This window comes from Panthera tigris, chromosome B2, assembly GCF_018350195.1.
Source record: "Panthera tigris isolate Pti1 chromosome B2, P.tigris_Pti1_mat1.1, whole genome shotgun sequence".
In the NCBI taxonomy this organism is placed as follows: domain Eukaryota; kingdom Metazoa; phylum Chordata; class Mammalia; order Carnivora; family Felidae; genus Panthera; species Panthera tigris.
Genome location: NC_056664.1, coordinates 37,385,248 through 37,408,918, shown reverse-complemented (window position 1 = coordinate 37,408,918; position 23,671 = coordinate 37,385,248). Strand labels below are relative to the sequence as shown.

At 42.3% G+C, this 23,671-nt stretch overlaps 1 protein-coding gene and 1 long non-coding RNA gene across 2 annotated transcripts; one reads left to right on the top strand and one right to left on the bottom strand.

Annotated features, from left to right (window-relative positions):
* Window positions 1-7,022: 7,022 nt before the first annotated feature.
* Window positions 7,023-16,565, bottom strand: LOC122238622. The gene is made up of 2 exons (XR_006217623.1): window positions 16,319-16,565; window positions 7,023-8,208 (listed from the first exon to the last, which is right to left on the bottom strand). It is a non-coding gene; the product is annotated as an uncharacterized LOC122238622 (long non-coding RNA).
* SAYSD1 (SAYSVFN motif domain containing 1) lies at window positions 16,105-22,533 on the top strand. The gene is made up of 2 exons (XM_015538879.2): window positions 16,105-16,436; window positions 21,930-22,533. The coding sequence occupies exons 1-2, from the start codon at window positions 16,230-16,232 to the stop codon at window positions 22,272-22,274; spliced, it is 552 nt and encodes a 183-aa protein (XP_015394365.2). The 5' UTR covers window positions 16,105-16,229; the 3' UTR covers window positions 22,275-22,533.
* The last annotated feature ends 1,138 nt before the right edge of the window (window positions 22,534-23,671 follow it).

The window sequence follows — 23,671 nt, the reverse complement described above, 5'->3', positions numbered from 1 at the left end:
TTCTGGGGAAGTAGGTGGGCAAGGTAAATGAGTGGGTCTTGGGAAAGCAGAGTTGGACATCTGGTAAGGCTGTGGTGGGGGCCAGGCATTGGGTATCCAAAAGAAATATGATCCAGAGGTGGACTGCTCTGGATTTTCTGCTTTACCACAGCCTACTTTCAGCTTCTGAAATAGATCAAAGGAGAGGGCACTTCTGTGGGGGTGAAAAGAGCATCCTCAGCTGATCTAGAAAATAGGCCATAGTAGGAAAAGCATCATCCTCCACATCAGAAATGATTAAGGCAAATCACAACATACTATCTGCTCAGCAAGAATCACCTGGTAATTCTAACACTCAGGTAAAAAAAAAAAAAAAAAAAAAAGATTAACAGCAGTGGGGGTCTTGGTGATGACAGCTTTAAACACATCTCTTTTGAGGCATTCTGCTATCACTTGGTCTGGTTGTCCTCCAAGCCTGGTTCACAGTTGTCAATCTGAGACCACCATTTACCATCCTGTTGGGTATTTCTTTCATCCCTTCCAGTGCTGGAGCACACGATTCCTATATTCAATGTATTTCTCTTTCTTGGTGTACTATTTTTTGTGGAGTATATACTCTAGTAATTCCCTGAGGAACGGTACATGGGGAGAGAAATCTGTTGAGACTGTACAGGTCTAGAAATGTTTTTATTCTATAGTACTTGGTTTATAGTTGGGCTGGGTATAGAATTCCAGATAAAGGTTAATTTTTCCATCAGTACGTTGAATTTCTCTATTGTCTTCTTGTTTCGAGTGTTGCTGTTGTGAAATCTAAAGTCATTCTGATTCTAGATCTTTGAGACTATCTATAGTTTATTTAAAATATTTTATATTTATATAAATATATTTCATATATTTATATATTTAAATATTATATAAATTTACTTAAAATATATCCATATTTATTTTAAAATAAAAATTTTAAATATACTTAATATTTGTTTCATATTTATATTTATATATTTAAATTTTATATATAAATATGTATATTATATAAAACATTTACATGTTTATTTATATATAAATATTACATAAAATTATTTAAAATATATTTTTATATTATATATGTTTACATTATATGTAATATATATTATTATTATATGTATTATATTATATATATAATATAGCTCACTGCTGGTGGCTTGTAGAATTTTTTCTTTGTCCCAGTGATCTGAAATTTCACAATGATGTATGTGTCTTGTGAGTTTCTTTCTTTCATTCATTAGGCTGGATATTTGGTGGGCCCTTTCAATCCATGCCAGGAAATTTCTTGCATCCATTTGTAAGAATTTTCTACTCTTTCCCATTTTCTCTATTGTTTCTCTTTAGAACTGTCATTATTCTAATGTTGGACATTTATGATGGTCCTCTTTTCTTTTTTAATGTTTTCTCCTGTTTTTCTTCTATGTATATTTGCTCTTTTAGTTGGAAGGTGAGAGTGAGATGAAATTTCCTCAATATTATCTTTCTACCCAGTTGTTCATTTCTGCTATCAAGTTTCTCATTTTCAAGAGCTTTTTAATGTTCCTTGAATGTTCTTTAAAATATATATATATATATATATATATATATATATATATTCCTGTTCTTGTCTCATGGAAGTTCTTTTATTTCTCATAATATACATTGGGGAACTTTTCTTCCCTGCATAGTTTTTATTTCGTCCAAATTGCTTCTTCCCTCTGTTTTTGATCTCCCATAACACAGAATTTCCTTAGATGTAAACTTGGCTGTATGATCACAACAATGAATGGGAAAGTAAAAAACTAATTAGAAGTTCTGAGCAGGAAGTGGGGCCTGAAAACTCTGAGATTCAAAGTAGGGTGACCCAGCTTAGCTATTGGTTGGGAGAACACCAAATATAAGCATTTACTTTTCAGATGGTCAGATTACCCAGGGAATGATCTTCCAGTATCCGGTCATGAGGGTCAGGGGCTAGATGCTAATGTACTGGGAGCCAGATGTGGAAATAACATAAACATATTAAGAGTTAGTTCCATGGCAGAGCTCTGTTTCTAATGAAGTCCTCACTAATGGGAAGTGGGGAGGGCACTAACTGTCCATGCATGCAAAACCTGTTGCCACCCTTGTTTTACACCAGGCTTGCCCTTGCTGTAGTAGAAAACTGAGCATCCAAGTGATGGGGTAGGAAATAAACATTTGCTGAGTGTTTGTTTCTTTTCTTTAAGCAACACAGTAGTAGATACATGTGCTTGTGCTTATTTAATATCCTCAAGAAGACTGCATTGTAAGCATAGGGGAATTATTGACAGTTTGTCCTTTTTTTTTTTTTTTCTGTTTTGTAGTTCAGTAAACAATGGCTAGTGAAGATTAAATTAACTGACCCAAGACAGCTATTAAGTGACAAGAGTTAGGATTTACATTTCAGTCCTTTGATTCCAAAGCTCTTTATTTTTATTTTAAATGATATTTTTCTGAGTAAAGAAATACATGATCCTATAGACATCTTAGAAAACACAAAATTCTAAATAATTTTTTAAAACATATAAGGCCACCACTGTGTAACATTCTTTCACAGGGACACACCATAATTTATAATAAAACAATTTAGCATTTATTTGACTTTCCCCTAATCTGAATCATTTAGGTTGGTAAACCTATGCTCTTTCCACTACATAGCTTCAGCCAAGGGAGCAGGCATGGGCAGGAGTCAGGTACAGGAAACAGCAAGGTTCTAGGCAGATCCCTAGGTACAGAGTTGCTGATTAAAGGCAATTTATATGGATATGGTCAGTACCTTGGAGAGCTCCACACAGTCACACTCTATTGGGGATTCAACAGAACAATGGCTGGAGTTCTCTAGGGTTCTGAACTACTTCTCCAGAATGGAATTAAAACAAACAAAAACAAAAACAAAAACAAAAAAACAAGACAAAAAACATCGTACACACATAGCTGGGATTGGGGGTCTTTTTGTCCCTGAGGCATTCAACCTCACCACTCTTCAGTTCAAACAGCTTTGTGGGAGTAGGTCATTTTTCTCACCACTAGCCTTTTTAAAATGCTGTCCCATTAGCTGAGAATGCCTAGCTAATTTCTATTCATCCTTTCATGAAAAAGCTTTCTGAGCTTTTTGTCTTCTCCCTCAAAAAGTTTTCTCACTTCCTTCCTCCACATCTCTCCTAATTATTATATATGCCCCACTAGATTATAATTATCTGTCCTCGTAGCTAGACTTTGAGTTCCTTGAGGGCAGGGACTGAGAATTGGTTATCTTTGGCCAGTACCAATAAATAATATTTAATATTTAATAAATGATGCATTTTTGGTAGGCAACAGGGAGGTTTTGAAGGTGGTTCTCAACCAGGGGCAATTCTGCCCTGCAAAGGACATTTAGCAATATCTGGAAACAGTTTTTGTTGTTGCATCTCAGTGGAGTGGGTGTTACTCAGTGGGATAGGTAGAAACCATGGATACTTCTCAACATCCTACTATGCACAGGACAGCTCCTATAACAAATAATTATCTGCCCCCAAACGTTATTCATGCAGAGGTTGGGAAACCCTGTTGTAGAATAATGAAATGGATTTAATCAAATTTAGTCTTCAGAGAGCAGTGAATTCAACTGGCTCATTTTACAGAAGAGAGAACTGAGCTGGATGGTTGTAGGGTCAGGACAAGAACTTGAACCATGGCACTCTTTCCACACAGTTGCACTGGCTAACGTCTTTTTAGCCATCTAGTACTTTAAGTGGTTTAGGAACAGAATAGTTTTTTTTTTTTTTTTTTTTTTTTTAATGCACATTGTCCTGGGTTTATCAAGCAGGTTTGAGGGACAAGGATGAGACTCTTTAGGCTGGAGAAAAAAATTTGGAGCCACATAACAGGCACAGCCAGCCTCATTCCCTTCCCCTGACCCCGAACCCACATTGGCCTCTCTTTTCTGGAAAGATATGCCATAAATCTAGGACTGAGTGAGAAGAAAGAGTTCTCTCAATGGCTCATTTCTGAACAATTCAGTCTGCTCCGGGAAATGAGAGATTAGCTTGTGGAAGAGTGAATTATTTTAAGCCACTCTGCATTAGAATCAATTAAAGCTCTAGAGGGCTCAGCCTGCCACAGGAGAATTCACACTAATTGCCACAGACCAAGGGGATCCAGCATAATTTTCCTCCTATCAACAAATAATAGCATTTGTGGAGATGAACTCAATCTCCATGGGAAGCTTTGAACCAAATGTGATGGTTATCTCCCTCTTCAAGTGCCTCAGATTTAGAAGGCTTCTGATCCCAAAGAGTGCCCCATACATACTTCTCATGAGCCAAACCTGCCATTTTCCCAGCAGTAATCATAGGCTTGGGTCTCTCCCATTCAGCTCTGTTGGCTTAAAAAAGCCAAATGATTCAGGCACAATACACAGTGAATCAGCAAAGGAAGGAAATGTGGAAAAAAGAATGTGTGTGGCATCTTGAATAAAAGTGCCTTCCAATAAATTTGGTGAATTGTCTTCAAGGGAATCAGCTGAATGTGTTAATCACTTATTGTATATCATAACTGTCTGGCGCATATGTGATTAGCTGGAAATTATATTTGTGGGTCTACTGAGGCTCTGAAATGAAGCACAGAGAAAGCTAGTTTCTGCAGAAGGAGCTCAACTTTCTTTACTAAAGTTTGCCTTGGAGCATAAAAAGCTTTTCCTGTATTGGCTGTTACTGGCATAAGAACATGAGGGGCTAAGGCAGGTGGGGTGGGGATAGAACAGGATAATAAGCATCAGGTCCCAAGAAGGAAATTCTATCTCACCACCTCTGTTCCTTGTCCTCCTCTCTAACCCCCCCACCCCCAACACGCACACATACACACACCTGGGAGAAGTAGTTTACTAACTCAGAATTTGGACTGAAATATCTGAGTTTGAATCCCAGTTCTGCTTCTTTTCTGAGTCTGATTCTTCATGCATAAATTTGGACAAATAATCTTAATATCCCCAGCTTGTCAGAGTAGTTCACATGAGATGATATATACAAAGCACAGGGCTCATGAAGGCACTAAATAAATGTTCTATTATCACCATCGAATTCAGTCTCAGCCTGGGTAATTTTCTAAAGACAGAAAGCTTGATCCATGGCACTAGTGAGATGAGAATCATAGATATGGATGGTCAAATCTGAGAAAAAAATCTCTATCAGGAGTCCATTTTAAGTTTTGAGATCTAGTGATTTTCCAAAGCCCCTTACAAGATGTAAAACAGTTGGGTTGGAAGTTAACCAAACATATAAGTTTCTAGAGAATGGATCTGTCATTGAGCAGGCTTGGAGGCCTAAAACTTTTGGGACATTGCAACAACCTGGGGCTTAGAGTTCAAAGAGAACGCCAAACAAGAATCAACTTGTCAAAGGTCCAAAGAGAGAAAAATGTTTTCTCCATGAAAGAAAATGGAGCTCAACCGGTGAATCTGCAGTTAAATACAGGGTGGTTATAGGTCTTCTAAGTGCAAGGGTACCCACATCCAACTCTTCATCAGAATCACTGAAAGAATTTTATAAAAATGTATAGATTCCTGAGTCCCACCCTAGAGATTCAAGGGCCATTGAAGGGCTTAGGATCCTGTTTCTTTTTTTATTGAAGTGCCTCTTATTAAAGTTTCTTTTTTTAATTAATTTGGATGATGAGTCAGGTTTGGAAATAGTTCAGAAGGTAGATGGATCAGGCCCATTGGCTCCTGTTTAGAAGTCATTCACTGAGTATTAGCTTCTCCACTCCATTTCCCTTTGTAAAGACTTGACCCATGTCTCTCCAAAATAATGTAAGAAAGATTTAGGGGAGGCACTTGGAGCTGATTCTCACTTCAGAGGCAGTGATTTTGGAGTGTGTGCTTGAGGAATGGCACTATCCAACAATAAAGGTCACTGTCATCATCAGATGTGTGTTTGACATTCAAGTCCTGCACAATGAGCCCCAACCTTCATGATCTCATCTCCTTCTACCCTCCACTGGCACTCAAAGTGTCTCCCAATATACCTTGAAATTTTCTAACATTTTTTCACATCTTCCTCCCCAATCTGCAATGAGCTCAGCTTCACTAATCGAAGTAATATGACTTAGTGGTTAAGAAGTTGGCTTTGAAATTAAGGCAATCCACAGAATTCTGGTTTGGTTGTGAGCCACTTGCACTATACTGGCCAATACACTAGGAATGGCAGAAGATCAAAGTAGAGGAGGCCTGGGTCACTGCCCAATGGTACTCTCAAGTGATGCCTAGAAGGAAACACAAACTTCTATCTGGTTCAAGCTACTATTATTTTTGGTCTTTACTCAAAAATCTTAAACTATAACCTACTAGAAACCAACCGCTGTAATCCAGGTCATAAAGGCTACTCATAAAGAGGATACAGTTGGTGCTAGAAGAATATCTGGGGAACAAGATATTCTGGGGAATATCTAGGACAATTTCTAGAGAAGGAGATATTTAAGTATGTAAGATGAGTGTCACTTAATAGCTGAGGAGGGAGGAAAGTGTGTCCCAGATAAAAAGAAAAAGTGTGGACAAACGTATGGAGCCAGGAAACAACATAGCACGTTTGAGAAATTATAAATTGGCATAAAGAGTAGGGTTTTAAGGGGCAGCAGGGAGTAATGAGGCTTGAGCTTGGGAGTGGGTTTTGTGTGTGCTGGGGGGGGAGAAAAAAAGAGGGTGTGGTGATGTGATAAAAACTCCAATCAGAGAATCGCTCACTGTGCAATCTCTCCATGTCTTGAGCAGCTCCTGGCAAGGAAGGAGACTGAAAGCCAATGATAAGTGCCACATGGTTTCCCCTATTATTATATGGTTTCCCCTATTATTAACTTCCTAATGGAAATCCCAGATTCATAAAGGGGCTCATTCCAGTATCCTGGCCAGCCAGATTTTTTGTGAGGTGGACAGGAATGCCCAATGGTTCCTACAAATAGACTGTGGGAGGCTGGCTGATTGACAGGCCTATCAATACCACCTCAAACCAACCTCAAAGTGAGGTCACTTGAGTACATTTAACCCAAGCCTATTAAGGTAATGGAAGAGGTTTATTTTAGTTCAAACAAGCTCTGGAGGGTGATAGGAGTCAGGGAAGAAGACAGAAACAGAAGCGATATGTCAGTTTTTTGACATGGAAACAATCTGAATTCAACCATCTCAGATGAATAGTATCTTCCTTGGTCTAAAAACCTACCAACATACCAATTCTCCACATGCATTCCATTATGTCTGGCTTAGGAAGATGTTCTTTTCTTCCCTCTGTTTCTTCCCAGGCCTTTGGTTACCCATTGGGTATGGACATGCTGGTTTCCTACTCTCTTAGCTGTCTATGTTGACTAAGCATCTACAATGATTCAGGTACTTCCAGGCACCCTCCATCAGCTCAGCTCATCCCGATACCCTCCTGTGAGGTATCATCCCTCCATTTATAGATAAAGAAACAGAGGGACAATTTGCCTTGCTTAAGGCAAAATAAAAGTTAGAAGCTAGGGTTTTTTGTTTGTTTGACTTTTACCACTCAATGGATTATCATAGTGATTACTCAGAGAACAACTACTTGTCAAGAGAGAATTCTGTCAACATCCTGGCCCCCTTAAATCACTACCCCCTCCCTCCCCACCTCTCTGAGGCTTCTTCTGGTTCCAAACTTCTGCTCTCCCCACTATTCCATGTCACCTTTTGAGCCTTTCTCTTTATAGTAAAGGAAATGGGGCAGTAGAGGATAAGGACTTTCCTTGGATTGTACAGATAATGTCAGAGCTGGGACTTGAACCCATGTGTTCGAAGTCCTCTGTACCTTAGTTGATTTCCTCCTGTCAGCTTACCTAAGTTCTCTCTGTCTGTCGAGGCCAGTCAAATGCCATGCTCCTCCATGGAGCCTTTTAGACCACCCTGGCCTCACAGATCTTCTCCTCTGCCCGATAAGTTCCTGCCTGTCTGTTCCATGGGCAGAACACTTAGCAGATGGTGCTGGGCATTATTTAGCATTTCATGTTCTCGTTTCATCTTCTCAGCATGTCTGTAAGGTTTCTGAAGGCCAGGGATCAAAATGTATACCTGTTTGTATTCATAGAACCTTGAAAGTGGTTTGCACAGAGGAGAAGGCAGAATAAGTGGATTCCTGGGCTCTGGAGTCAGACTCAGGTTCGAATCCTGGCCCTGCTCGTTGCTTGCTGTATGACATCAAATCACTTCATCTCTGTCCAGGTGCACTCCTGAAGAGTTGTTGAGAAAAATTAAAAAGCATAATGATTTTCAGGGTATAGCAGAGTACCTGGCACACAGAAATCACTCCACAAAGATCAACTATTATTGGAGCGCAACAAGTATTCGTTGTTGATAGTGAATTACTCAACTGGTCCTCAAGGTTAAAAAAAAAAAGTGTGATTGTTTATTTGTTTGTTTCAGGAAGAATTTAGATAGAAAATCTCCTTTCTGTAGGATACGAGTCTAGAAAAGTAACACACAAGTTGGAAGGAGGCCGGATGTTGGGTAAGAATTGCCTCACTTCACCTCCATCATGTCCACCTTACTACAGGAGCAATAATGGCTCCCCAGGGTGCAGAGCATGGAAATGACTAAGAGCTGAGCAGGCGACAACCAGGCAGAGTCAGGCGCCCTGGCAGTGTTCCTGCTGCTAAGTCACGCAGAAGGGGCCAGCTTTCCCTCCAAGCCTTAGCAGCAGCTAATGCTATTAGGATGAAAGATGGGTCCATTTGGACCCCTAACCCCCATGTTCAGGCAAGACTCTGGAAGGTCAATGGCTAGAGAGAAATGCAGGAGCAGCTATTCTTGTCAAGAATTAGGATATACACCATTCTGGGCACTTGTGCATATATTTTAGCAAAGCAGCCCACTTCTTCAAAGGACTTTTTTTTTTTTTTTTTTTTAAGAGGGAGAGAGGGAGGGAGGGAGAGGGGTAGAGGAAAAGAATCCCAAGCAGGCTCCATGCTCAGTGCAGAGCCTGATGCAGGGCTCGTTCCCATGACCCTGGGATCATGACCTGAGCTGAAACCAAGAGTCAGACACTCAACCAACTGAGTCACCCAGGCACCTCTCAAAGGACTTAAAAGGGCAAAAGCTTGCCTTCCTCCCAAGTTTATTCCCATATATAACTAGGGAGGAACAAGCTTACCTAAAACACAACACCTATGGCATTTTGTGCATCCTCAACTTGCAAAATGTTCTTCTCCAAATACTGAGAGATCATTTTAAGAAGAGTTTGGGGATGGGATTTACATATAGATTATCTTTGCTATAATTCTGTGGGCTTTGTCTGATCATCTGTCCTACAAACCCCGGAGGCATTTCTCTGGGCATCAGAGCTAAGCACAAAAGGACTCAAAATAGAATAATGCAGGGCAAGTCAGGTGGGCAGGGAAACTGTCAAAACCTGAGATTTGGGAGCTAAAGGGATTTAAAGACGGGCTGAAGGAGGTAATGAGGAAGCTTCAGATAATGGGATTGGGCAGAACTGACTGGGAAAAACTGCAGAGAATGCTGGGCTCTTTAGGAACACAGGATCCCTATAAATTGGGTAGGGGACAAAAAAGGCAAAGCTCAAACCAGCAGTAGCTGTCAAGCAAAAGCAGTTGTGACCACTAAGCCAAGAAGAAGTGGCGGGGGGGGGGGGGGGCGGGTCAAGGGGGTCATGCGGCAACATTTTCCAATGCAAATGCAAAAGGTAGTTCTATAAAGAAAGAAACTATCGCCAGAAATATGTATTGTCTACAGCAATGCCCAGGGATTATACCTCATCAGTTTGCCTTTGCTGGCCTCAGTTTCCCCATATTTAAATCTAAGGAAGTCATACTTCTCCCCAGCCTGAGTTAGTGACCCTCCTCTGCTCTCCCAGACCTTCATGTATAGTTGTCTTTTAATGAGTCTGCCTCCTCAACTAGACCTTAAACTCCTAAAGGCTGGGACTGTATTTTATACCTCTCTGCATCCTCAAAGCCTGGCACAGGGCCTGGCCTATAACAAGTTTTTAGTCAACACTTGCTGACTAATTGGTCTCTAAAGTCCTTGGAGGATTGAATCATAGAATGACTGGATCCTGTTCTCCACGGGGCTCAACATAACACGTAAGCCAACCCATCTTCCCAGAAGCTGGCCCAGGCTGCTTTAGTTGAAGCACTGTGGCCTTCTCTTCCTCTTTTTTAACTTCTTTATTCCCATCTTCAAATATTCTCCTTGGACTGTGCTAGTCAAAATCCCTGTTTTGCTTGCTTTAAACTTCAAGACAGGGGTCTAGTAAATGTGAACTACCAACTAGCCTTCTGGTTTACTTCCCTTTCTGCCTTGCTTAGGTCTTGCAGTGTGGTCTTGCCTTAGATTCTCTTGGAAGAAGATCTTAAGATAATGATTTGAATGGAAGAAGTTTACTGAGGAAGTGAGTCCCGAGAGCACTGACTGGACAGCAGGAAAGTGAGACAGGAAAGGGAAGAAAAGTGATATAGGATGCTTTAATGAGCAGGTACTGCTGTGGGCAACTGAGGCTCCTTTCTTCTGAAGATCCCTGGGAGACTCTGTGGAAGGTACCTCAGAGTCATAACCCATGAGGAGTGAGGGGGGAGAAAAAAAGGAATGAGGGAGCTGGGGTATTTATCTACTAACTCCCACCCCCAGTTGGTTGAAGGCTCTTTGAGGGGTGGTGGGAATACCCTCCAACTGCTGCCAGTGTGCCTCATGCACTAGTTGAACACATTCATGCAGCCAGAGAAAGCCCGCAGGTGCTTATAGAAATAAGCCATCAGCAGGTGCAGCCATAGTGAGTTCTGCCCCAGTGGTACCAACACCTTATATGACATATTCTTAGCCTGATGCCCCAAAGTATTTCCATTTAGGCTAACCAAATCTCTCCAGTTCAGAAAGCCCCTCTACAACATTCCTGAGAGATAGTGGTCACCTTCTGACTGAATACTGCTAGTACTGGGGAGAGCTCACTGCTCTGAGGACGCCATGCTGTCACTGGAAATAAGTCAGTTGCTGAAAAATCCTTTAATTTTTTAAAGCTTCCATATATATTACCTTGTAATTTCTTTTCTTTTCTTTTTTTCTTTTATTTGGGAAAGAGAGAGAGCACACGAGCAGGGAAGAGAGAGAGAGAGAGACAGAATTTTAGGCAGGCTCCCTGCTCAGTGTGGAGTCCAACGTGGGGCTTGATCTCATGACCCTGGGATCATGACCTAAGCTGAAACTAAGAGAGGCTCAACTGACTGGGCCACCCAGGTGCACCATATATTACCTTGTAATTTCTGACCGTTGGCCTCAATTCTGCCTTTTGGAGCCCCGTAGAATGATTCCCCTCCCCCCCCCCCAATATCTCTTTTAATAGTTTCTAAAAATAACTGGTATATTTTCACTATGACTCCTCTTCTCTGGCCCAAATCACCCACTGTCCTTACCACTCTTACTACAATATGGTCTCTAAACTAGTCATTCTCAACCTGGGGCAAATTTGACTCCCAGGGTACATGTGACACTGTCTGGAGACATTTTTGGCTGTTAAAACTAGTAGGGAGCATTACTGGCAGCAATGTGCTGTGGCCTAGGATGTTGATAAGGGTGCTACAAGGCACAGGACAGCCCCCACAACAAAGAATTATCTGGCCCAAAGGTCTAAAGAACCAAGGCTGAGAAACCTGCTCTAGAAAGATCATTATCCAGGTCACTCTGCTCTGAATATGCTATGGCTTGTCATATAAAGCATAGTGCTAAGAACCCAACATGCAGTACCTACAGGGATAGGACCTGAAAGAGCATAGAACATGGGGGGGATCCTTTCTCACTATGACAACAGGATCGACTGTAGCAGCTGAAGCACCCACAACACACGCCCCCCTCCCCTCCAGTCTGTGGTCAGGGAAAAGCTATGAATCCTATTGAAACAAACTGGTCTCAAGCAGATGACTAAGAAACAAAAACAAAGACATAAAAACACAAATGCAAATCTAGAAGGAGGTGGAGTTCCCTCTAAGCATCTCCACAATATTTTCAACATGAAAAATTGGATCAAATTTATTTCAGTTTTCTCTACAGACATAATTATAGATCTTCTCTACTAAATTTTTGTCACCTGAAATTATGATAAAATGCCTTTTAAAATTTTCATCCAGGCCACTCCCAAAAACATCAGACAGGACAGACCAATGTCGATCCATTTCTTAACACTTTTTTGGTAAGGCTGTGTTGACTAGTCCATTTAACTGTAGCTTACATTTATTTACTTGATTAAGGAAACACCAGTTTTCTGGTGTTTCTTTTACTACAAAGTCCTACCAAACCTTCAAGAAATAGGTTAATTCCTATTTTATTCAAACTGTTCTAGAAAATGGGAGTGGGGGAGAAGATGGAGCCACCCTTCAGCTTATTTTATAAAGCTAGTATAATCCTAAAACCAAAACCTTTCAAATATAGTACATGAAAAGAAAACTACAGAAAATAATCTCATTAATGAACACGGATGCAAAAGTCCTTTAAAAATTACTAAACTGAATCTAGCTTTGAATTTTGTATTTTATAAAGTGACTGAGTTTTGGTTATTCCAGGAATGTAGGATGTTTTAACAAAAAATCTATTAATGTAACTCACTACGTTAGTAGATTGAAGAGGTGGGAAGGAGTCAGGAATGGACCACAAGCACACAGAGAAATGTTCTTATTCTTGAGTAGCTTTTTCTGTGTAATAAAACCCACAAAATTTCTGTGACATAAAATAAGCATTTATTTTTTTATACCTCTTGGGGTAAGCTAGGGTCAGCTATTTGAGGTTGGGCTCAGCTGGGCACCTCAGCTTTAAACTGCAGGTCTGTATGTCAGCTGGGTGACTATATATCCACCTGACTCTCATTATTCTTAGACCAGCTGGCTAGCCGTTACAAGTTCAACTCATGGCAGTACAGAGTATTAAGAGGGTGCATTCAATAAGACAAAGATGCTTCAAGCCTCTGCTTGCATAATGTTGCCATTATTCTATTGGCCAAAGCAACCTGTGTGGCTGAGTTCAAAGTCAAGGAATGGGAAAGTATACTCTGCCTTTTATGGCACAGATGCAAAAAATGAAGTATTGAGGCCAAAGACTTAATATATCACAGGGCATGTGAATATTTTATTCCTTTTAATGTACAAATATGATATATATGTATAAATATACCAATTGGCCCCAGGTGTGTGTGTGTGTGTGTGTGTGTGTGTGTGTGTGTGTACACATACATATACACTAAATTTATTATGTACAAACTATTTTATAATAAAAATTAAATTCACACATTAAGCACACTTTGGGACCTTTCTTATTGACTTCCTTTATAATCTTATCCAAAAAGAAAATATAAGTTATTAATGCAGCAGGAATTGTTCTTCATCTCTTTCACCATAACTTTTCATTCTATCGACCTTTTCCAGAAAAGGATTTAAAGAGGTTTACAAAGTTCTGAGACAAAATCAACGTATAATAAATCAGAAGACAAGGCAAAGGGAAAATCAGGTTACCAAAGCAAGATGGGCCTGGAATGGCATTAGTACTTGGCTGGATAGTCTCCATTTGCTCCCTCTGATCCTTTTTCCCTCCTTCCCTACCTGGTCTGTCCTCCTTGAAGGGCTCCCCTTTCTTGGGCTTTTCCTATAGTACAGGTCTCAAGGGGTCTGATGACCACTGTGTCCTCTTGTTGCTTGAAGCCCAGAGGCTGGTAACACTTCCTGTGAACCATCCCCAACTGGCTCCCTTAATCATGTCACACCTTTGTAATAACTCCTTCATGAAACTCTCCCTACTTAATCTGTTTGGAAGTGTTATTTTTCCTGCCAGGGACCCTGATTACAAGAGCCCACAAATTACATGCCTTAAGTGTAAATACCCACTAGAAGTAGACCATAAATATAGCTCTAAGGTCTCAGAGTGATTATCAAGTGGGAAACACAATCAATAAAAGAACCTCCAGTCTCTCGAGAGAAGCAGACCTACTCCAGACACCAAAATGGGCAAGAAATTTTCTCTGTGGTTTCTCTATCAAAGGTCATTGTGTTATAATGACCCCATTCTTTTCTGTCTTACAAACCATCTCTATTCAGGGCTCAGTCCTCCAATATCTTTCCTCCTTATCCACATTCACCTTCTATTTGATCTCTTCTAGTTTTATGGCTTTAAATATCATACATGTGGATGATTCCCAATATGTTTCTCCAGTCCTGACTTTTCTCTGAACTCATTTTCACCATCCAATTGCCTACAATGGATATCCAACAAGCATCTCAAACAAGCATCTTGGCACATCAAAAACAAAGCTCTCCATGTTCATCCCATACTCCTCCCTTCCTAGTCTCCCCTCATTTCAGTAGAGGGTCCCAGCACCATTCCCTTGGTTGCTCAGGGTATGTGGTCAGGAGGGAGAGAGAATGGCAGAAATCTATCATGCTTGATTCCTTTTTTGCACATTCCACATCCAATCAATCCACACATTACGTGGCTCAGCTCTTCAAAATATATTCAGAATCTGACCACCCCCATTACCACTACTGTAGCCCAAACAGCCAGTCTCTCTTGTCCTACTGTGCTCCTAACTGGTTTTCCTTCTTCTACCCTTGCACTCTTCCAGGACCCCATCTGAAGCAGCCTGTGTACTCCTTTAAAAATGTCATGTCATGTCGTCTCCTATTCAAAATCTTCCAGTCACTACCATCACACTCAGAATGCAATACAAAGTATTCACGTTGGCCTATAGGGCCTCACATCTGGATATCTGTGAGTATTTATTTTCTACTATTTTCTTCCCTCTGCACTGGTTACACTGGCCTCCCTGATGTTCTATGAGCAAGTCAAGCGTACACGTAAGGTCTCAGAACCTTCGCACTTGCTGTTTCCTATCACTGAAACATTCTTTTCCAGATACCTGCATGCCTCACTCATTTCACTTAGGTCTCTGTGGGAATGGCAATTCCTCAGAGAAGTCTTCCCTGGTCATCAGCTGTAAATAGTCCCACCATCTCTATTCCTTACTTTATTTTTCTTCATAGCACTAGTCAGTATCTGACATTACATTAAATATAAATATGTAGTTACGCATTTGTCTATTTAGAATGTAAGTAAGTGCTAATAAAACGGATGTATTTCATTCATCCCAGCATCTCTAGTGCCAGACACAACACCTGACATACAGCACGGTCTTGATAAATATTTGTTAAATCAATGAGACTCCATTCTACTTCATCTAGTTTCTTGACTCAAAAACTCAGCAAGACCCAAGAAATACTTGAGTCTCAATTATGTGAGTGGCACTTCGCTAGATGCTTAGAGCTTTAAAAATCTAACAGACACCTGAGTCTTTTGGGTGAATAGTGATTGGGAGAGGGGATAAGGGGCTCCTCAGTGTACTAGAAACGTTCTTTTTCTAGATAGTACAATACTTACAGAGGTGTATTCATAATTACAAACCTATTGAGCCCCACACTTAAGATTTGTGTATTTTAAGTTGCACACTGATAAAAGTGTTTTTTTCTTAAGTCTCTGACCTATCTAGACACATCGAGAGGTAGTTTGCATTGTGGTAAAAGCAGTGACAATGATCTGTATGGCCTGCCTGTCTGCTATGCGAGAGGTGAGTCACCTCCAAGTGCTAAGATCTGCGTATCAAAAGGAAAAGGGGAGACTATACTGTGTTCCTTTTGGCACCAGAACTCCCAGATATGATGGGCCTTCTCTAATGCCCTGGGACCACCTTTTGAAACTGGACTGCAATACTAGCGCCTAACTGCTAAAGGGATGTTCCCTTTAGATCCCCGAAGTGAGATGGAGCACTTGGAGAACTTTCCTCGGAAGAGCCCGCGGAAGAGAGGGGGCCAATGGAACAGTCTTTATGCTTTAAAAAAATTTTTTTTAAAGTTTTTATTTAAGTAATCTCTAACTCAAGGTGGGTCTTGAACTCTAACCCTGAGATCAAGAGTCGCATGCTCTTCCGACTAGGCCAGCTAGGCGCCCCTATGCTTTGGATGCTTAGCCATTTGCCCTCAGAGGTTGACACTCCGTCCACTAGCGTTTAGAGGGCATTATTAGCTGTACATTCAGCCCAACGAACGTCACAAACACTGGTACTCGCGGAGTCCCTGGCCCCCAGCACGCACGCGCGGCACAGAGCCGCCGCTACGCAGGCGCACTGCGGCCAGGCGCCGGGCAAAGCGGAGGGCAGGAGCCCGGCCGGCGGGTGCGCGCTCCAGGGCGCGCGGGGAGCGAGGCGCGCGCCATGGAACAGCGGTTAGCCGAGTTCCGAGAGGCCAGGAAACGGGCCGGGCTGGTGGCCGAACCCAACACTTCGAGCCGGAGTGCACAAACCTCAGGGAAGAAGGCGGAAGCAGCTGCGACTCCAAAGGCAGCTCCAGGCTGGCTAAAACGGTTCCTGGTGTGGAAACCGAGGCCCGCGAATATCCGGGCCCAGCCCAGCCTCGCTCAGGTGAGAGGAAGGCCTCGCCCCCCGGGACCTAGCTTCAGGGACGCTGTCGTGTCCACCCAGTAAAATCCGGCTGAGGCCACACCCACTGCCCGCCCACCGCGTGGCGGCCTTCAGGCCACGCCCCCACCGAGGAGCCGTCCCCGCCCACCACGCGAAGGAGCGGGAGTCCAGTCCCCTCCTCTGGTTCCCACCTTCGCTGGCGGGGCGGGGCTGCCGGCGCCTCCCGACTGTTGAGGGCCGGAGCCTGGCATCTCGGGCCACACGTGTCTGCACTGATCCTTCGCTTTGACATTTTCTTTCCAGCCCGCGACCCACGCAGATCCTGATTCCGGTCGGGAAGCGATGGTCTAGGGTCCTGGAAGAAAACACCTCTGCCCTTGAGTTACTCACAGCGAGTTGAGTTATTGTGATGCCCTGTAGCCTCCGGGAACTTCTCCACCACCGCTTTCATTTGCAGCCCTCCGCTGATGGAGGGTAAAGGTCTAATTAGATACTGCTAAAAAGTGGCAGTAATGAAGGCTTCCTTTCATTTCGCACCTGGGACACATGCAGCCAGTAGCCCAGAAAGCCTGTGCTTTAGAAATAGCATTTGAATACAAACGTGCAAAAGTGTGGTTTGTGTAACTGCCAGAGGCCGCAGATGCTTGTGCACCTCTATTAACTAGGGAAACTTACTCAAGTTCTCTGGTGAATTTTCAGGTGAAAGCATTATTTAGATTAGTATGATAGCCTTTCCACCCTTTGATTCTTTAGTATTCTCTTAATGTTCAGATGAACTTGGTATTTTCATTTCACATCTTGTATTTTCATTTCGTTTCCACTCAGGAGTAGAGTGGCAAGGTGCCCTGTGTGTGAGATTAGATTACCTATGTTGGAATACAGGACACAACATGGAGGGAAAATAGGTGCCTTGAGACAGTCTGTGACAAAGCCTTCCTATCTCAAAAGTGTAATAGGAGCCAAAAAATTCCTTTTGAAAATGAAAATGTATTGGAGCAGAAATGTATCTTACTCCTCTTAAAATTATTTCTCTTAGTTCATTTATTATTGCACAACATCTGGTTTTAGGCAATTTTTTTAAACCAAGGAGAACTTATGGTTACTCAGTTTTGATTAGATACTATTCTCCATACCACGCAGGGTTCCATCAGACTTGCAGAAAGAGAGTGCAGCAGGGTTCAGAAAATCTATTTCCTTGCATGCGGTTTATCTCAGGATAACTTCATTGTTGATTAGAACTCACTGAGCACAATTGGTTAAGATTTTAGAATCTACTTCCCTTACCCTTTTTCCTCTCCACAGTTAAAAAACAATGTCTAGCCCACACAATGAGTTTTTGCCTGTGTGTCTCATTTCCAAAGGAGTATGAGATCATTGAATTGGACCCAGAGAAGCTGAACTTGGAGAAAGTTTCCATTATTAAAAACCTAAAAGCTGATGTCCCGACAAAAGGATGACAGGAAATGCTGGATCTCCAGTTGTTCTTATTAATTACTCTGTTTTTCATAAGGGACTCTGTCTTAAGCTTATTTTCATTGGCTCAGTTATCATTCGTGGGTTTGCTCTGGTGTGAAAATTCTCATTAAATTGTTTTTTTCTTTCTCCCAATTTACAATCCATCTCTCTTAATCATTTTGGAGACACACAGTGGCTGTCAGAAATTTCTCTAGCCTTCTATTTGTAATTGCTTCTTGGTTGTCATTGATAAGGAAGCATCCATATCCTCCTTCCTCCACTCTCGAATTCAGCTTGAAGAAAGCAGTCCCCAAGATCAAACATTTCTTTCTGTGACAAGCTTGTTCCACATTGGGACCAAAATGCTTGTGACTTTTTTCAACCCCACAGAAGCCCCCTGTCTCCCTGCCCAGGCATACGCTGCAGCAGTCCCCAGCACCTTCTAGCCCCAAGGTATCTTCTCTCATCCTGTGACTCTGCCCCTCCAGCCTTGGCTTAGACTGACCCACTGCTCAAATGCTCTCCTTTGGAGTCACCTGGCTAAACACAGCCTTTGCATCACTCTCTCAAACCCAGGAATCACCTTCTAATTTCTTCCCTTTCCTTGCCATCATTCATTCATTTATTCAGCAAAATTATATCCTGTGCCCAGTCTGTTCCAGCTACTGTCCCGAATCTGGGAAACAGTGGGATAAAGGCAGATGAAGCCCTGTTCTCACAGAACTTGCATTTGGGGCAGCAGATGATAAACAAAGCTGAATGATGAATGCTATGAAAGGGGGGAAGAACCGGATGCTATGATAGTGAACTGGGGGTGAGAGGTGCAGAGTGCTACTTTATTTTTTTTTTCAACGTTTTTTTTTTTTTTTTTTTTTTTTTTTTGGGACAGAGAGAGACAGAGCATGAATGGGGGAGGGGCAGAGAGAGAGGGAGCCACAGAATCGGAAACAGGCTCCAGGCTCTGAGCCATCAGCCCAGAGCCTGACGCGGGGCTCGAACTCACGGACCGCGAGATCGTGACCTGGCTGAAGTCGGACGCTTAACCGACTCCGCCACCCAGGCACCCCCAGAGTGCTACTTTAAATTGGGTAGGCAGGGAGGACCTCCCTGAGGAAATGGCGTTTCATAAGAAGAAGCCACTCTTCGAGAAACCCAGGACAAGGACAAGGGCACATGTGGTCACATTTTTGCTGAGATTTGTAGGAGAGGAGGGAACCATCCAGGTCATGTGAGGGGAAGGGGGCATTCCTCTCAAAAGGAACCATAGGTGCAAAGGCCCTGAGGTGGTAAGCAGCTTGGTATTTGAGAAATGGAAATATTTGCCCTAAACTATGCCTCTATGTGCGGTGACGACCACAAACACTTCCATACACAGCTTTTATAGCAGAAGCCACGTTGGTCCTAAAGCAAATGCCAAAGGAGGTAGAGGAATTTCTATATCTCTCCTCTTGTTTGTTCCCTTTGCCAGTTGGTTTGACCCGTCCCCCCATCTCCTAGCTCTCTAACCCTTCCCTTTACCATTCCTCATAAAGGCCCCTAATTAAGTACAAAGAGCTTTGGAGGGAGGCTGTGCTGGGATCCTACACCAGTCTCCTCTCTATCACTAGCTGTGTGACTCTAGGGGAGTTACTTAACATCTCAGTGTTTCCCTATCAGTAAATTGGGATTAACAGTGCTTATCTCCTGATTATGGGAGATGGGGTGTCTCAAAGGTGTGCCAGAAATCGTGGCCATAAGCATTATTCTTTTTTTACTCCTTCAATGATAAATTCAGTTTACAGTAAATTTCAAGTTGTACACATTCAAAATGTATTCTGCATTCTTCAGTCAGTCATTTCTCTCTGACTTCTGTGTCACCACCCTAGTTATGCCTGGCCCTTCTCTCTCACTGAGCCTCCTGCGTGAGCTACTCACAATTTCCCTGCTTCTAGCCTTGTAGCCCATTCTCTACCTGTCAGCCAGAGTAGTCTTAAATATAAATCAGATTATATTAGTTCCCTGCTGAGACTTTCAGTGATTTCTCTATTGTGCACACTGGTCAAATCTGAAAGGGACATTTATTTACTTAACAAACGTGTGTGTGTCAGGAGAGGGTGTGTTGCTGATGGCATGTTAAGGACTTTTCCAGTCTAATAGAAAAGGTAATAATTACAACCTTAACACTAGAAAAGAAGGTTGCAACAAAACAGAATGTAATGTAAATCAGATGACCTATATTTTTTATCAAGACCAGATAATATTTGTGGTCCCGTTTTAAATTATCATGGGAGGAATGGGGATATAATTGAAGAAATGAACTAAAAGTTATGCTTTGTATTGAGAACCTACGTGTGGGGTGCTCTCTTTGGCTCTGGAGACACTAAAAGATAAATGGTAGTCCATTGGCCTCCTGGTAGCAATCTAAGGACACATGTGAACTGTATTAAAAGAAAAACACTTGGGGTGGCTGGGTGGCTCAGTCGGTTAAGTGTCTGACTTCGGCTTAGGTCACAAGCTCACGGTTCATGAATTCGAGCCCTGCATTGGGCTCTGCTGGCAGTGTGGGGCCTGCTTGGGATTCATTCTCTCTCTCTCTCTCTCTCTCTCTCTCTCTCTGCCACTCCCCCACTTGCACTCTCAAAATAAATACATAAGCTTAAAAACACAACACTTAATGAGCATATAGTTTGGTGCTCAATGAGACAAAGAGGCAGTAAGTGCTCTGGGAGGCAGAGGGGGAATCCCTCCTTGATAGCTGCAGAGGTCAAGCATACACAGTTCACCAGTCATGCTGGCCTGGAAGGAAGGCACAGAGCTGAGAATGGAGAGGAAGCAGAGCAGGATACAAGGGGGGGGGGGGGGCAGTGTCTTTGGGTAGTAAATCCTGTTGAACTGGAGTAGAGCAGTGGATTGTGGATTGTATCGTACAGTTAATTTTTTAGATCATTGTTTTACAGACCGTACGTTGTGACCCGTTAGTGGGTGGTGAAATCAGTTTAGAGGATCTAGTCCTCTGTTAAAAACAAATGTTAAAAAAGTGGAATGGAAGGTGAGAATTTCATGTGTGGTGAAGGTATTTGTTGATTTGTGAAACTTTTTCATATATACATACATACATACATACATACATATATATACATACACACACACACACATATATATGTGGGGTCACAGTACAAAATGTATTTCTTATTATGGATCATACCCAAAAAATTTTGGAAAATACTGGACTAGAGATCAAGCCTCCCTAAAGCTATCTGAATATCTGTATCTCCCATTCGCACCCAACCCAGGGGCCTGTGTACTGGCATTTCTATCTGTTGAATAAATGGAAGGCCTTGCATGCATTCCAGCCCAAGAAGTTTACATTTTAACCTGTAGGCAGTAAAATTTGTTGAAGGTTTGTGAACAGAAGGTTGGGGGGGGGGTGTTTTAGGAAGTTCATTTAGCAGCTATACATAGGATGTTTTGGAGAGTCCAGGCGGGGAGGAGGTAAGGAGTCCAGTTAGGAGACACTGCCTGGGCTTGGTGGTGTGTAAGACAGTCCTGGGATGGAAAGGTTGTGGCTATAATGGTGATTTGTTTTTAAGAAGTGAAAGGGATTTTTGTTTCTGGTTTCATGTAGTCCTCATTTTAGACTCATGCCACTCACAAAACTGTAGCTCATCTAATCCAGTCAATAAGCATTGACTCTGTGTGTGAAGCACTAGGTGTAGCTGCTGCATTATCACTTACTGGGGAGTTTCTCTATGGGGCACAAATTAGCTCTTGTTAGCAGCAGACTGATCTGAGGAAATGACTCCCATGAATGGGAATCCACCTGAATGCTGTAAGGATTTTATCAGGTCACAGCTCACTAAGTGCAGATCAGTTTTGATTCAGTTAGAACAGGGCACGTGAGCTCTTTGGAGATGATTGTTTTAGGGAGCAGAGCAAGAAAATAGAAATCAATGAGCCGGAGGCCTTCCCAGAGCAATGAGAGCTGTCTTTCCAGATTGGTTTTTATCCTTTGAGCCCCATTACCCTTTATTCTTACTTCTGTTTGTTTGTGTGACCTAGGAAGTGGCTCAGCCGGGGAGCAGCACGTCACAGCCACCACGGAACGAAGCCATTCCTCTGCCTTCACCACAGGACCAGTCTTTCCTGATCAACATCACTTTCTTGAAGGTTCTTCTCTGGTTGGTCTTGCTGGGATTGTTTGTGGAACTGGAATTTGGCCTGGCCTATTTTGTCCTCTCCTTGTTCTACTGGATGTATGTCGGGACACGAGGCCCCGAAGAGAGGAAAGAGGGAGAGAAGAGCGCCTACTCGGTATTCAACCCAGGCTGCGAAGCCATCCAGGGCACCCTGACAGCAGAGCAGTTGGAACGCGAGTTACAGTTTAGACCCCTCGAGGGGAGATAGGCTCTGCTCTCTTGCAGGTAGCCTCCCACATGGCTCCCTCATAGCCTCTGGACATGGGCTCGTGGGTTTGATTTCAAGTGCCCAAGACCTTATAAGAACAGCTTGCAGGTTAGTTCTCTGGCTGTGAACTTCTGCATTCTTTCCCCAATCCTCTGCTGCGGTTTTATCATTGAACTTCTTTTTGGTTTTGGTGAAACCCCTTGAATGACACTCAGTGTGAATATGATGCCCTTTATAAAAAGTACATACTCAAAAAAGAGAGCTGTTTGTCTCATTATTTGAGAGAGGTACTTGTAAAGCAGTAGAAAGGGATTGGGGAGATAACTTTAAAGCACCCAGCTGTTTGAAGGAATGGTGTGTCAAAATAAGTGTTCTCTTTAAGTCTTTTCATATATGCTATAAAGCATTTTTTCCCCCCTGAAAAATTTAAGTTGCAAGTTTTTGTTTTTTGGGTTTTTTTGTTGCTGTTGATGATGTTTGTTTTTTCATTGTTTTTTGGTTTTTGTTGTGTGTTTTCTGCTTTAAATCTTGCTTTTTTTTTTCAGTCATTAATGGTAATGAAAAATAAAATAGCTTTAAAATACCTGCTTTTCAGAAACAGATCCCCATTGCCCATCACCATCTTCCATTCTCCTCAGTTATTCTGCTCCCACTTAATGAAGGAAGATTAAGAGAAGACAGAGTCCTAAGTGACAGGCGAGGGGAGGTAGATTGGTAGATTTGGTAAGTGGGTTATTTATGATGAATTCAGCAAGAAAAAAATTCCTGAGTGTGTTCAGATGAGAGCTGTGGAAGTGGAACTCTAGACTTATTGGCTGCGTGGGTTGTTTCTTATATTCTGAGGGCTCTGGAGTAAGCAGTCCCTTTCTTTGCCTGTGGGCCTCTGGTGAGAAATTATGTAAATAGGGGTAACCAGACATGATTTCAGTCGTTCTTCCTCTTCCAGTACAAAGTTAGTGTTTGGGTTCACTAAAATTGGACCAAAGCAAACCATTAAATACTTTTTTTTTTTTTTTTATGGATCATACTGATGAGTAAGAGGAGTCTAGTTTTAAGCCAATACTTTTTTTCTGAAACTTTTAAAATTTTAAGAAATTAGTGATTCCATGGGGCGCCTGGGTGGCTCAGTCGGTTGAGCGCCGACTTCGGCTCAGGTCATGATCTCACGGTCCGTGAGTTCGAGCCCCGCGTCGGGCTCTGTGCTGACAGCTCGGAGCCTGGAGCCTGTTTCGGATTCCGTGTCTCCCTCTCTCTGACCCTCCCCCGTTCATGCTCTGTCTCTCTCTGTCTCAAAAAAATAAAAAAAAAAAACAAAAAAAACAAAAAACGTAAAAAAAAAAAGAAATTAGTGATTCCTCAGTAGGATTTCAACTTCAGAATTCAGTTATTCACTCATT